Here is a 13,859-nt window from a genome sequence, read left to right on the forward strand (position 1 = left end):
TCTTTCGGCAAAGTCACGTAGAAGGGAAGTAATAAAATAATAAAAATAAAACATAATAAAACAATTCTCACGACGTTTCGGCTACAACGCAAGCAGCCGTCTTCAGGTGAAGAATGAGACACTACCAAACTAGGAGCTTATATATAAGCTGCATTGGGGGTTGAAGAGCGCCTTAACAAAAAGAATGTGCATGTGAAGAGGAATTTAGCATATTCATGGAAAATGCGTAGGCGTTGGGCGGGGGGGTGTCAAAGTCATATTATGCCCATGCATTATGCAGGATCAGCAGCAACCAAGGGGGGTGCAGGGATTAGCAGTAACAAAGGGAAGGAATGTTAATGATATGTAGCTGCAGTTACTCAACAACCACGTAGAAAACTAAAGTATAAACTACATAAAAAACTAAAGTATAAACTGCATCGCACCATCAGTATACTTACTATACTCTATAATAAGCTGAGTTACTAACAGCAAGTAATACATTACCATTCTACCTCGTAAAAATGCTATAATATGCTTCCATCTAGACCTTATTCTCTTACATCACACGAGCATATACCGTACTATATACTGCCATAGATAAACCCAACATTAAATTATATACTGTATTGCTGTAAACCAACCTCACACATTAGGGTGTGTAGAATAATACATAGTGTTATATTAAATGTATAAGATATAGGTTGGTTTACAGCAATACAGTATATAATTTAATGTTGGGTTTATCTATGGCAGTATATAGTACGGTATATGCTCGTGTGATGTAAGAGAATAAGGTCTAGATGGAAGCATATTATAGAATTTTTACGAGGTAGAATGGTAATGTATTACTTGCTGTTAGTAACTCAGCTTATTATAGAGTATAGTAAGTATACTGATGGTGCGATGCAGTTTATACTTTAGTTTTTTATGTAGTTTATACTTTAGTTTTCTACGTGGTTGTTGAGTAACTGCAGCTACATATCATTAACATTCCTTCCCTTTGTTACTGCTAATCCCTGCACCCCCCTTGGTTGCTGCTGATCCTGCATAATGCATGGGCATAATATGACTTTGACACCCCCCCGCCCAACGCCTACGCATTTTCCATGAATATGCTAAATTCCTCTTCACATGCACATTCTTTTTGTTAAGGCGCTCTTCAACCCCCAATGCAGCTTATATATAAGCTCCTAGTTTGGTAGTGTCTCATTCTTCACCTGAAGACGGCTGCTTGCGTTGTAGCCGAAACGTCGTGAGAATTGTTTTATTATGTTTTATTTTTATTATTTTATTACTTCCCTTCTACGTGTTATTTATTACTTATTAAAAAAATATTTTTTATTTTTTATTTTCATCTACGTGACTTTACCGAAAGAACCAAAGAGTATGGATCCTTGCAGTCACGAAACCTTCAAATCTAGAATTAAGTGTCACCATTGTCTTGAGACCTTGGATTGTACAACGACTTACGAATAATCTCGCAGAGAGGGACCTTGCCTATAAACAGCTGGCAACTCGCCAGCATTGGCTCAAGCACGCCTGGCTCTGCTGATGAGTCACTGAATGTCAAAGCTGGTCCAATGCTGCTGAAATATGCAGCAGCAGGAAAGCCATGTGGCTGATGGGATGTGTCAACAAGAAAGTTGATTTCGATTTTAAGCTTTCGTGACTGCAGGGATTAATCTTCTTGGTTCTATCAGTAAAGTCACGTAGAATGGAAATAATGCGTTGTGGCCGAAACGTCGTGAGAATTATTTTATTATGTTTTATTTTTATTAATTTATTATTTCCATTCTACGTGACTTTACCGAAAGAACCAAGAAGAAAAAAGTTGATGTGTAAACTATAGCATGTGGAAGTGATGGTGATTTGGATGGAGGAGTTCGTAATTGGTCCGTGTATTTATTTGTTTGTGATAAACGGTTGTGTAAAATATAAGAATAGGTTTTACCATTTATTGCAATAAAACAGTTGTGTTAAAATGTTACAGCACCAAACAGAAATATTTTGCAATGAGTCATGTCTGAATTAATAACACATATACCTGTGGCGAACATGCAAACAAAAAGCATGCTCTGATAATATATGCATTGTTTTTAAAACTGATTGGTCCACACCAGAGACAGCTTCCTCTAGAGTCTCTTCTCAAACAGTGTTAGTCAAGAGGACGCCAAAAGGCGTACAGTTCAAAGACAATGCACTATCAAACAATGAGAGCTCGGGTTGAGCAGCTACATCATGGGACCTCCTTTGCCATTACCAAAATATAAGAATAGGTTTCATCCTTTCTGGCAATACAACAGCTGTGTTAAGATGTTACAGCAGCGAACAGAAACATGTTTCAAGTAATCGTGCCTGCATTAACCACATGTACTTGTGAGTTGTGGTGAACACGCCAACACAAACCACCCGCTCCGGCAGTGTCTGCATTGTGCCAACTGCACCACAAGAGGGCATCTAACCAGGAACTCGCTGCCGGCCTCTGGTCGAAGGTCGTCTCGGCGAGCGCGACGATAATAATTCATGATAATTATTGATTCCTACTGCATTCATTGGGCACTTCGCTCTGATTGATAATTAATAACGTGTCGGCAATTTACAAGAGCGGCCAGTGTGGGGATAATTCGTGTTTCGCCTCGATCGCGTTCGTGACTTAACGTCGCCGCGAGACGGAGACTGTCACGATGTTTACTCCGCTGCGGTGATTGCCGGGCAGCGCTCTGATCATTCCCTTGTTCAGTCCCTGCGTTCCACCAATACGATCCACTGGCACATCCATCCCTTCCCTCCACACGCCGCAGTTCCCAGGTTTTTCGTTTTGCTCGTCGTTATTCACTTGGACGCAATCGCAGGGGGCCATGCCCTCCCCGTGGTGGCTCGCAGTGTCCCTGTGCGTGGCTGGCTCAGCTCTGCTGCTGAGCCGCCTTGAGCCGCCCGGACGACTCCTGACGCGGCTGCAGCAGCTGCTGCTGCCCGCTGACTTCTTCCCTTCGTCGCCGTCGTCGTCCGGGCAGCAGAGGCTGCTCACGATGTCAGAGCTGGAGCGATACGACGGTCGTGAGGGCAGCCCGGGGCTCTACCTGGCCATCCTGGGCCAGGTGTTTGACGTGAGCAAGGGCGCCAAGCACTACGGACCGGGTGCTTCATACCAAGCCCTCGCAGGTGAAGCTCCAATCTTGATTTGATTTCCAATCTTGATGGTCGAGTTCCATCCATCCCCAGGCGCAGCCGCAGCGCGCCCCGGCGAGGACGTGGTGCTGGCCACGCGCGGTGCAGAGGGAAGGAGGTCGGCGTCCAGGTACATGCGTCCAGGTACATGCGTCCAGGTACATGCGTCCAGGTGCACGCGACCAGGTGCACAGGTGGGGAGAGTGGCAGCCGTGTCGTCGCGATGTGCGTGATACCCGTGCGACGATCCCTGTGGAATCGGCGGCGGGCCGCATGCGGTCCGCGACTTCGCTGCGTGCCGGGTCACGGCCCTGCCAATATAGGGTGCTTCAAACAAAATGTTAACACTTATGAGAATTTTCAACAATGCTGAAAGTCCCATTTAAGTGTTAACATTTTTTTGAAGTACATCCTGTATTTTGCCTAGCTAATGGGAAGCACCAAAGCGCCACCATTCGAGTGCTAGAAAGAATGAATTTAATATGGCCCTGAAGTTGTTTTTATTCCTGTCACTGCAAGGCCCTATCCAGATGTTATCCCGCAGGAAGTTATATTTTGCGTTGCGATTGTCGAACGCTGTGTGTGTGTCTCTAAATGTGCGGCCCACAAAAGATATACGAAAGCCCGATTCCATCCGACCAAACTTGACTATGCCAAACAACACTCCCATGATCTTGCGTTGATTTCTGGGCCATACTGCCCGATCCCCGTTATCCGCACCTTAAAATTGAACCTAAATCTGGATATCCTCACGGTTATCCTTGGATAAAAATTGTTAGAAACCTTTTTCCTTGCAAAAGGTTTCTATTTGGTGTTTGAATATCTAAACACCTGTTTTATTGCCAAAAAGAGTAAAACCCATTCTTATTTTTCATACTTTGATACTGGCTATAAGGTCCCATGATCAAAATACGAAGTTTCTCCAAACTAACGAAGCTCCAGGAATGCATCTACTTCGCATATCGCGGTATTTCTTTATATGATTGGGTTTGTTCTGCTGCTATGCTTAGGTTTTCTCCACCAAATGATTCCTTCCCACATGCAATTAATTATTTTTTTTAAATAATCGATCTGACATTTCAAAAGAAGGGCCTGCGTATCAGCGAAGCTTTCTTGGGTAAAATGCAATCAACCAATTTGCACTGCTCTATCTCCGTATGAAGTTATTTGGCCATTTCTCAGTCGGCTTATGACACATTAAAAAATTCGGAACGTGATTGATCAGCACGTGGAAGACGAGCTGCGATGACAAGCAATGAACACGGGTTGCCAGCAGGAGGCATGCGTCTACACTCGGTGTTGAATTGCAGAGCCTCCGAGCCATCGACAGCTTCCACCCGGTGAATAATGTTGGAGACAGCCATCAGCAACGCTTAATCAGGAATTGAAGCTACCTTGCGTCAGATTGCCGCCTTCTCCATTTTTTTCTCGCTACATTATTAAAACGAGGCTATAGTTATGGCACTTTTGTTTATTTGGTTTGGGATTTGCCTCGTTTTGTCTTTCGAGTTCACCAGTTTTCACTTCTCTCGCCTCGTACCATTTCCCTACCTTGGCAGTGCAAAGTAGCCAAAGGACTTTACGGGCATAGTAATGCACAGGTTCATCGGTTTACATTGGGTCTCCGGCTCATTATAATGCATCAAACGCTGCGTGCAAGACTACATTATATTTTTAAGAGCACATGTCATTCTGTGCTTGAAAACTCGGCGACCTGAGTATGATTCCGGGTCTTGGCTGCGAGTCAGGCTAACATCAGTGGGTGAGGAATATGGGAACTGGTCATGAACTCGCTCCCAACCCGCACTGTCCGGCGTAGTGAAGTGTGGTCAAACAACCACCCACAACCGACTTGGCCCGGGGGAGGCATTCACCCAGCGGTTAACAAAGAGCTGTTAATTTCGTTGTGTGCAGTTGGTTCATGCAAAGCGCAAGAGTTTCTTGAGACGCTACGTTACCTACAATCGCAAAAAAATAGTCGTGTCCTGACTTTGAACACGATCCCGTGTGTGCCAATTCACCGAGTCGCTGGCGGCAGGAGGAGGAGGAGGGGGCGACTTGTTACATGCCCAATCACACTGCGTAGATCAAATTCAATTCTTAGGCTCACGATACATTTGTAGTGAGCGGCTTCCGAGACACGTCGTGTAGAAGGCTTCTTACTTATTAGGGACACACTGGGCGATACATTTATGTAACGCAACTACACATAGCCGACCCTATCACGCAACCCCATCGTCGGCGTCCAACTACGCAGCTGCCTGACTAGCGCAGCGACAGCGACGGTGACAGCCTTGCAGGAGATCGGCCACGTGAGCGGACGACGGAGACAGATGACGGCGAGCAGCGACGCAGCCAGGACCCGCAACAGCACCGAACCTCTGGTCCCATCCCCCTTATATACTCCCCAGCGTGGCCAAGCCCCGCCTCCAGCCACGCCCCCTTCCAGAACCTTCGAGCAGGTTCCCGGAGCTTCGACTGACTCTGCCTTTCACCTTTACCCCTGATACGCCCCCCTCATTATTAGGCGTTACGTCATATACCCATAACCGCGATTGCCCCTTCAGGCCGACAGGTGGCAGCCTGTCATTACACCTTCGTCAGGCTGTGTGTCCGTAGCGAACGTTTAATGCGGATGACATGTTCATGTTACAGCCAGGCCATTAAACCGTTGCATGAGCGTTCCACGGCAGAATGCCTGCTCAGAGGAATCGCAATTTCTGCTAGAATCGGCTGTGGTGCAATTATACGAATCTTATACGATTCGCGAGGAATATCTTAGCTCTAACCTCGACCTGCTAATGACCATGCTGCTGGTTGCGGACGTGTGGACAACGTGTGGACAACGTGTGTCCGTCTTCGTTGTATTTCGGGTTGCGCCGAGCGTTGTTCGGCGTCATTCCCGACGTTTCGCTCGCGCGCCGGCAGCTTCTCCAGCTCGATCCAGCGGCTGAATTCAATTTCGGGGGAACTCGCCGCCACGTGGAGAAACGCGTGACGGCATCGTGCCGAGCGGAAACCCGCGCGGCGGTAACGCGTGCCCGTCGGTCACCGCCACCAGGGAGAGACGCGTCGCGCGCCTTCGTCAGCGGGGACTTCTCCGACGCCGGGCTGGTGGACGACGTGTCCGGACTGAGCCTCGCGCGGATGCTGGGCCTGCACGACTGGCTGTCCTTCTACCAGCGCGACTACGTGTACGTGGGTGAGATTCCCCACGAGCGTGCGAGGCCCGCTCGCACGCGGGTGCCACGTCGTGTACGCCGGGAGGGGGGAGGGGGAGAGGTGAAGCACGTGCCCCCCGAGTTGGCGCTGCGGCACCGGAGCTCCTCCCGTGTGCTTTGAGGGTTGCGTGTCGCCGCGTGCTGTTCGGCACGGAGTAAAGCTAAACTGCTAAAAACTATTTTTGTTATTTTACCAGGTCAGGCCCACCGGGCTGTGTAGCTCTTCTTCAGAAGCGACCTGGCCACAAATGATAGGTCAATGCAGTGGCTTATCACGTGGAAATATATAGCAGCCAAATACTCTAAGCGGATATTTTTAAATGTCGAGGGAAAAACCGGAGGACCCGGAAAAAAATCCCCGCGACCACGGGGAACGAGACACATAAACTCTAAATATACAGCAGCAGGCGTCAAGGTCGGGATCGAACCCGCGACCTCCTGTACACTAGACGAGTTAGTGAACATCTCGTCACCATGGCGAGATGTTGACCTTTCGCTCCACATGCCCGGAGCTTCATCAGGAAGTGACCGCAATAAAAAATCTACCCCAACACGAGCACCCGTTGATGAGTGTCCGTGGTAATTGGCTTTAAGCCACAAGCACGAAGTAAAATAATCTAATCTTTTTACAAAGTCTGAAACTTATTAAATAAGCGACTAGCCGCATTGTTGGTATTGGAAACACCATCGCAGGTGTGTTTGTTGTCAATACAGGACCAAGATAGATGTTTGTGAACGCTAGAATCTGGACCCAAATGTGTATGGCGCTCAGATGTTGTGATGTGGGTGGTTTATTACCTTCCCAATGACCTCGGTTCAATTGCTGGCTGTGGTCACCTTTGGAAAGTATCTGGACTTGTCTTGGACAATCTCAAGTCAAGGTGGCTGTGTTCTGGCCACGCCAGCCTTTTGTGTCATGCAGCCTTTGACAGCTGCTCACTCACAGCACTTATCTGAACTGTTTAAGGCTACACATGGGGGTGTTTGTAGCTGTGCGTATGTATTCATTGCCTTGTGCCGACAAATGCAAAATACCGTCATTTGAAAGCATTAATCACACAGCGAGTTTCATATTTTGACCCATCCACTGCGGTTTTCTTTACAATACCCAAGTGGCATTGTTATCATAGTTGGCATGAAGCATCCAGTTCCTACCCCACCGCAATTGATAGAATTCAAAGTAGAGCAGTCTGATAGATTGATGATCCAGCGCTCACTGATTCACTCCAGCCTCACGCTGCCTCATATCAGTTGTCTCCTCCTTATCACTCTTCTGTCGCTGCCGTCACGGTCAAGGTTCCCCTTAACGTCACGCATTGATTCCTCCACCGATGTTGAGGACTCTGTCAACCAGGCTGACTGTTCCATCCACACTTTGTTTAACCACCACCGCACTGCTCCTCACAATACCTCCCTTTCAGATGCTTTCCTCGACTCTAGAATTCCCTCCCATTGTCTGTTTTTTCCCAAGTGCTTGTAAACGGGCGCAAGTTAAGACGTGTGGAAACTCACGTCGATTATGCCTTAAATACAGTCGTGCCATTTGTTGCTGGCTGCTTGGTGATTCAGGCCTGTGCCCAGCAACCATGATAAAGAGATTAAGAGCTTATCCCTTCGCCTATATGCGGGGTATTCTTTTGAGGAATTTCTCCAATTAGGGTATCACGCACGATTTTCCGAGGCAGTATCACAAACGAGACTTACTGATTTGCGCAAGGGTTCGCAATTGGGAGCCAAAATTAAACATCAGTCCAATAAACCCCTTTAAAAATAAAAATATAAATAAGCGATACTCGTAAACATGCAAACGTCGTTGACCTTGCACGTGAGCGAGTGGATGACCGCGTGGCGTTCCCCAGCGCCCCACAGGCAATCCGCCGGCTGCGGTAACAATTGTGTGGATAGCGGCTGAGACGGGGCGTTCGGAGGCTCGCGGTAAACCTCGGGAGACGCGCGCCGTTGTGCGGGGGCCCGCAGGGAAGCTGGTGGGCAGGTTCTACGACGAGCAGGGTCGGCCCACGGGAGCCCTGGGTGAGGTGGAGGAGGCCCTGGCGCTCGGGCACAAGGCGAAGGAGGAGAAAGAGCTGCAGAAGCGGAGATTTCCGCCCTGCAACTCGGAGTGGAGCGCGGCCAGTGGGAGCAGGGTTTGGTGCGGCAAGCGCAGGTGAGTGAAGGCGTGTGGTGGTGCCGGTCGTGGTGGTCATCGACCTTCGTGCGGATTGCACCCTGCTGGTCAAACTTTGAGGCAGATCATTATAGCCGATTGTGCAGATAGCGGACAAAACAATCCGCTACTCTGATGCAAATTTAACATCCTCGTAGGCTTTGCAAGCCAGAGGGTAAGCGACCCGAGATGGCTTGATCACAGCTGCTCATTAAGACTGACATTTCTCAAATATCCATACCTCAGGTTAGCTTCTATTGCCATCCTCACCAGTTATTCGTCATTAAAAATGCAAAATAGGTTGTGGGATATTGTTCATATCTAGTGGGGCATAAGGATTGGAAATTGGCAATATTTGCATTATAGGCACGTGACAATTCACTCATCATAATCGATTATAAACATGACTATGTGACTTCAAATGTAATTTTGTCATCGGAGGCAGAGGCAGAGGGAAGGAATGCACGCTTCACTCGGCGAGGCACAGATGCCAAGAGTAATCATTCTAATGCCCGTTCTGTTTCCAGGTCTTGGGAAACCAAATGGTCAAATTGGGCGGTTTTCTCATACGGTTTGTCCTTATACCTAAGCACATTTATTCTAAAGTTTGTTCGTATGAGATGTATCCTGTTCCCCCTGTTATAGCAGACGGATCCAGCTATGGTTAACACATTAACGCTTTTAACCTTTTGTTGGAAAGTTTAAAAGAGTTTTGGTTTTTGAATTGTGACCCTAGAATGTGACAATTCGTTGAATCTCGAGGTGGGGGGGGGGGGGGATTGTGACCCAGCTGCTGCCTTAAGACGAATCTGCTGGGACCAAGCAAGCCATCATGCTGTGAATGTTTCCGTGTTAATCTTTTCACTTTACAATGCATCTAGTGGTCAGGTGGGGTCGACAGACCTCCGTCTCAAGGCAACTCGTGGCTTGCAGTGAGATGTCAAAATGCAGTTACAGTGATACCCCGATTTACGTCCCCCCCCCCCCTTTTACGTAATTTCGCACATAAGTTGTCACGTTATGAATACCCGCTACCTGATGTGCGTCGTCTCAACCCGCGCTCACGTCGCTGACGGCATCGGCTGTCCGTCCTCGTATCCGTCGCCTCTCAGCCTTTGTCTCCACCGCCACCACCTCACGCTGTAAATTGTCTTTGATGCAAGTCGTTTCGATATTCGTCGTCGCACCTTTCAGGAGCACATCCCCCGACACGAATCGGGGCATTTCCGTACTAAGCATCAGTTGAACTCCGTTGTAAAATACTGTGCGGTGAGAGAAGTGCACTTGTGTTCGACTGTGAGCCACAGTGACCAGCACTGGCTTGCGTTTGAATGCGCCGCATGGAAATTTTGTGTCGTATCTTTGCCGCAGCTGCGTAGTTCACAACTGGTCCAGAATATTTTTTTTCACATTTGGCTGATGAAGTTGGTTTAATTTTTAAAGCGTTTAATTGATTTAATGATGCGGGGAACGCACGCCTCAGTGGCTTGGCACTCGATGTTTTCACAGTGCGTTACAGTGAAGTTCGGATGGTTCATTAACACACGACGATAACTTAAGCTTGTTCAAAGTCTGGTGTTTAATATATCGTTAAAGACGACGTCTGCATGTCTCTGTTTCAGAGCCTGTCTAATTTGTTTCATGTCCGCCTCACTGGCTTTGACTTTCTTGCTTTTCTCTCTTCAGCCTCATTCCCTGCTGCCTCATCTGCACATCCCTTGGCCTCACTCTTATCGCTCTCCGCCCGTGTCCGCGCTTATTTCCCTCCGCACCTGTCCCCTTCCATCTCCTGACCCCCAACCCTCCCTGCTGACGTCTGTTTGTGTGTGGGGAGCTGTGGCGGAGCGGTTAGCGCTACGCTGCGCGACGAACCCTGCCACCCGAGTTCGATTCCCACTCACGGCCAACGCTGGCGACCATTATTTGAACCGGTCCTGGGCCTCCCCGAGGCAAACTCAGCCCCGAACGAGTACCTGGTGAGATGTGTGAACATCGCCACTGGGGAGACAAAGGCGGCCGGGCGTGGTGCTGACCACTGCCTTCATAGACGCTCGCTAACAGCACTTGCCCCGACACCCTGTCAAAGGCCACGCGGGGTGGAATCTTTGTCTCCGTGTGTGTGGTGCGTGGCCAGCGGTGGTGCTGACCACTTCCTTCATAGACGCTCGCTAACAGCACTTGTGTGTGTGGTGTGTGGCCAGCGGTGGTGTGGAGCGCGACTGGGTGGGAGTGCCCCGCCTGCTGTTCGCTCCGGGCTCGAGTCCGAGCTGCGTGTGCGTGCGCACCACGGGCCCTCCGTCCGACGGGACCGCCGCGTCCTCCGAGCACCCCAACGCCGGTGACCTGGAGCACCCCGGCCTCAAGCCCTACCGGGAGTGCCCGCCTCTCGCCGAATCCTGCGTCGTGCTCGCCGACTAAGAGCCGGCAGCCATGGCCGTGGCGACGAGGCCCGGGCCGTAGCGCGACGGCCGCCCCGGTTAATGCCGCGCGGGTGTTCCGACCGTCACAAAACGTGTGCCATCCGCTTCGCAGTGTGGGCGTTCATTATATTTGTGGTGTCGTTGGAGAGGAGGAGGAAATTGTGGGCTGGCGTCAGTGGTGCAGGTCTGTGGGCCACGTGCGGTCTACACTCGGTTTCATTGCAGGCCGTGTTGGTGTTTAAAACAAACGGTGAAATTTTGTCAACAAAAATTATACATTTTTACTTTAGCTAGTACAACTTAACTCAAGCCTCCATTAAACTGTATTTAAACATTTTTCATGATAGCTCTTTGACTTCCACCCATCAGCCGCAGAGGATTGGGTGAAGCAAGGTGGTCAAGGAAACTGATGAAGGAGGGTGACTGAGCCGATGAAACCTCACGAAGTGCAGTGCTGATTCTGGCCATTCCTGGCCCGCTGTTTCTGGCCCAGCAGAGCCTGGTTCTCGGTGATAACGAAAAGGAGCCATGAGCGCAGTGCTCCCTGTCGGTACACAATGGTTTTCAGCCACCGAGTTGTATTTAAATTGTAAAGTTACCTTTATTGGAGGTTGTAACTCCATCTTGAAGTGGCTGGTTGGCTCAGGAGTCGGAGCAATGAGCCCCGCACGGCTTAGATTCGGAGTCCGAAACAAGGAAACCCACCTGTGGTTAACCCGGGTTCTTGAGCGCAGTGAGGCGATGGTCTGATTTGGTTGTTCACTGCATTTGGAAAATGTATTTGGCCATTTTTATTACGAATTTGAAATGTGCGCTTGACTGCCTTATTACGAATGCTTCTCTGTAGCGTTACGTGTGCAAAAAAAGTGTGTAGATAAAAGAGGTGACTCGGAAGTAGTTGAGGGATATCTCGTTCTGCGGGGCTATTGTCTAACACTGATCGCAAGGTGTCTAATTAAATGATGTCAATAGCACAATTCCAATGTAATTGTGAAATAGAAAAATATATAAGAAGAGAGATTGGAACTGCATCCAGTTCAGTCCAAATCGTTAATTTGGTGATGGCACTTTTCCACTGATGATCCCTCTGCCAAGGATGTACCGTTAATTAAGTAGGGTGTTATTGTATATATAAACAATTTAGTTGATCGTTGTGGCATTTGTGGTTGGGGCTGTAACAATGTTATTTCATTGCAAAGTGAAATCGTGCTGTGATTATTATTTTTGTTCCAATAACTATGGTCATAACTCATTGAATATAATAGATTCATTAAATTTGTTAATTTACCTTCTACATACGTATACGTTCATGAAAGCAGCGGCAACTTGGTAACCAATATCTCAGTCGCTCTAAGCGAATGTTTTGTGATGAGAAGCTGATTTCATTAAAATCAGGGAACGCACGTCGATATGTTTCCTATTTCTAACAGCCCCTTTGTCAATCCACTGCTGGATGAAGCCCCCCCCCCCCGCCCCGCGTCATGATCATGGATCTTCTTTGACCATACCTCACCCTGCTGGTCCCTGCGAGTTGGTGAAGAGGGGGCCCAGAACCAGTTCAGACGCTGCTCAGATGCCCGTGCCCGGGATTCGATCTCGGGTTGCCAGGTTTGTTTAAAGTGCTGTGCGCCAATCACCTCCCCCTTGCCCCTCTGTAATCACGATGCCCCCAAGGAGGGCCTCTGTCTACATTCCGTGATGATTGCCACGTGATTTACATTATATGGGGGTGACCGCATATTACACCACTACCAGCACAAGAGATCCACATTCAATTCGGAGAAAGCTCTCTTCAAGAAACTTCGTGCGTCTGTGAATCCTTGCGCGATGTGGCTATCATCCTCTCTGGCTAATGTGTAAACTTTGCAGTGCTTGGAAAGTCTAAGCTTTGAAGCGTCAAATACACTTCCAATGTGTATGTCTGGGTGGCTCTGGGCTTGCGTCTGTGCCAGCGGACTGAGCCAGAACGACTTTACATATTTTGCTTCAGTCACGAGGTAGGAAAATTTGCAGTAGTAATACTTTAATAAGAGTGCTGATATGAGTAGTTGTCCCTGGAAGGCATTTACTAACAATAATTTGTCAATCCACGATTGATGGAAGACCTCCCTACCCTCCCTACCCGTGGCGGTCATGTGTGTTGTTTGACCATACTTCACCAAGTTGGTCAGGACTTGTTGGTGAAGATTATAGGGGTGTCCAAGACCTGTACAGATGTAACCGCCACCCATGTTAACCATGGTCCTGTACAGGTGTAACAGCCACCCATGTTAACCATGGACCTGTACAGGTGTGACCGCCACCCATGTTAACCATGGTCCCAGCCATGTTAACCATGGCCAGGAGTCAAACGCGGGTTTCCAAGTTCGCAGTGTGGTGCGATAACCACTGTGCAACCACACCACCACCGCTCCCGCACCTCCCCAGCCAAGGCCTCTGTTGGGAACACATCCTCTCAAGCCTGCATCCAGGAGCAGATATCTGCAAATTCATTCCCCTTGCGGCTGATTTAAACCATTAGGTTAGACTATTAATAGGTGCTGTTCTCCGGCTTGTCATGACCAATATTGAGTTTTGCAGCTCGGAGCATGAGATCTTAAATTAATAAAGCGTGGTTACCATTCAATCGAGTCCCTGGCCAGTATATTAAAGCATGCATATTTACAAGCCAACATTAAATGTGGCACTGTGCATGAATTACCCACGTGGCGATCATATCGCACGTCACAGCTTTCCCAAGATGTAATGTCTTTCTGTGAATTAAAACACCGCGGGGAAGGCTCCCAGACCTTCGCACGCGATAGGGGTTATCTGCAACAGATGTATTGGATACAAATCCCGTGTTATTCATTCAAACAAAGGCACACGCTGCCCTCCTATCTCTGATGTGCTCCCAGACCAATC

The 13,859-nt window shown here is 48.5% G+C and overlaps 1 protein-coding gene across 1 annotated transcript; it reads left to right on the forward strand.

The window, feature by feature from the left end:
• Nucleotides 1-2,446: 2,446 nt before the first annotated feature.
• LOC133350080 (neuferricin) lies at nt 2,447-12,358 on the forward strand. Its single transcript, XM_061564079.1, has 4 exons — nt 2,447-3,144; nt 6,212-6,352; nt 8,349-8,535; nt 10,737-12,358. The coding sequence occupies exons 1-4, from the start codon at nt 2,841-2,843 to the stop codon at nt 10,951-10,953; spliced, it is 849 nt and encodes a 282-aa protein (XP_061420063.1). The 5' UTR covers nt 2,447-2,840; the 3' UTR covers nt 10,954-12,358.
• The last annotated feature ends 1,501 nt before the right edge of the window (nt 12,359-13,859 follow it).

Source organism: Lethenteron reissneri, chromosome 32, assembly GCF_015708825.2.
Source record: "Lethenteron reissneri isolate LAM-NWPU_2019-01 chromosome 32, ASM1570882v1, whole genome shotgun sequence".
Lineage (NCBI taxonomy): Eukaryota > Metazoa > Chordata > Hyperoartia > Petromyzontiformes > Petromyzontidae > Lethenteron > Lethenteron reissneri.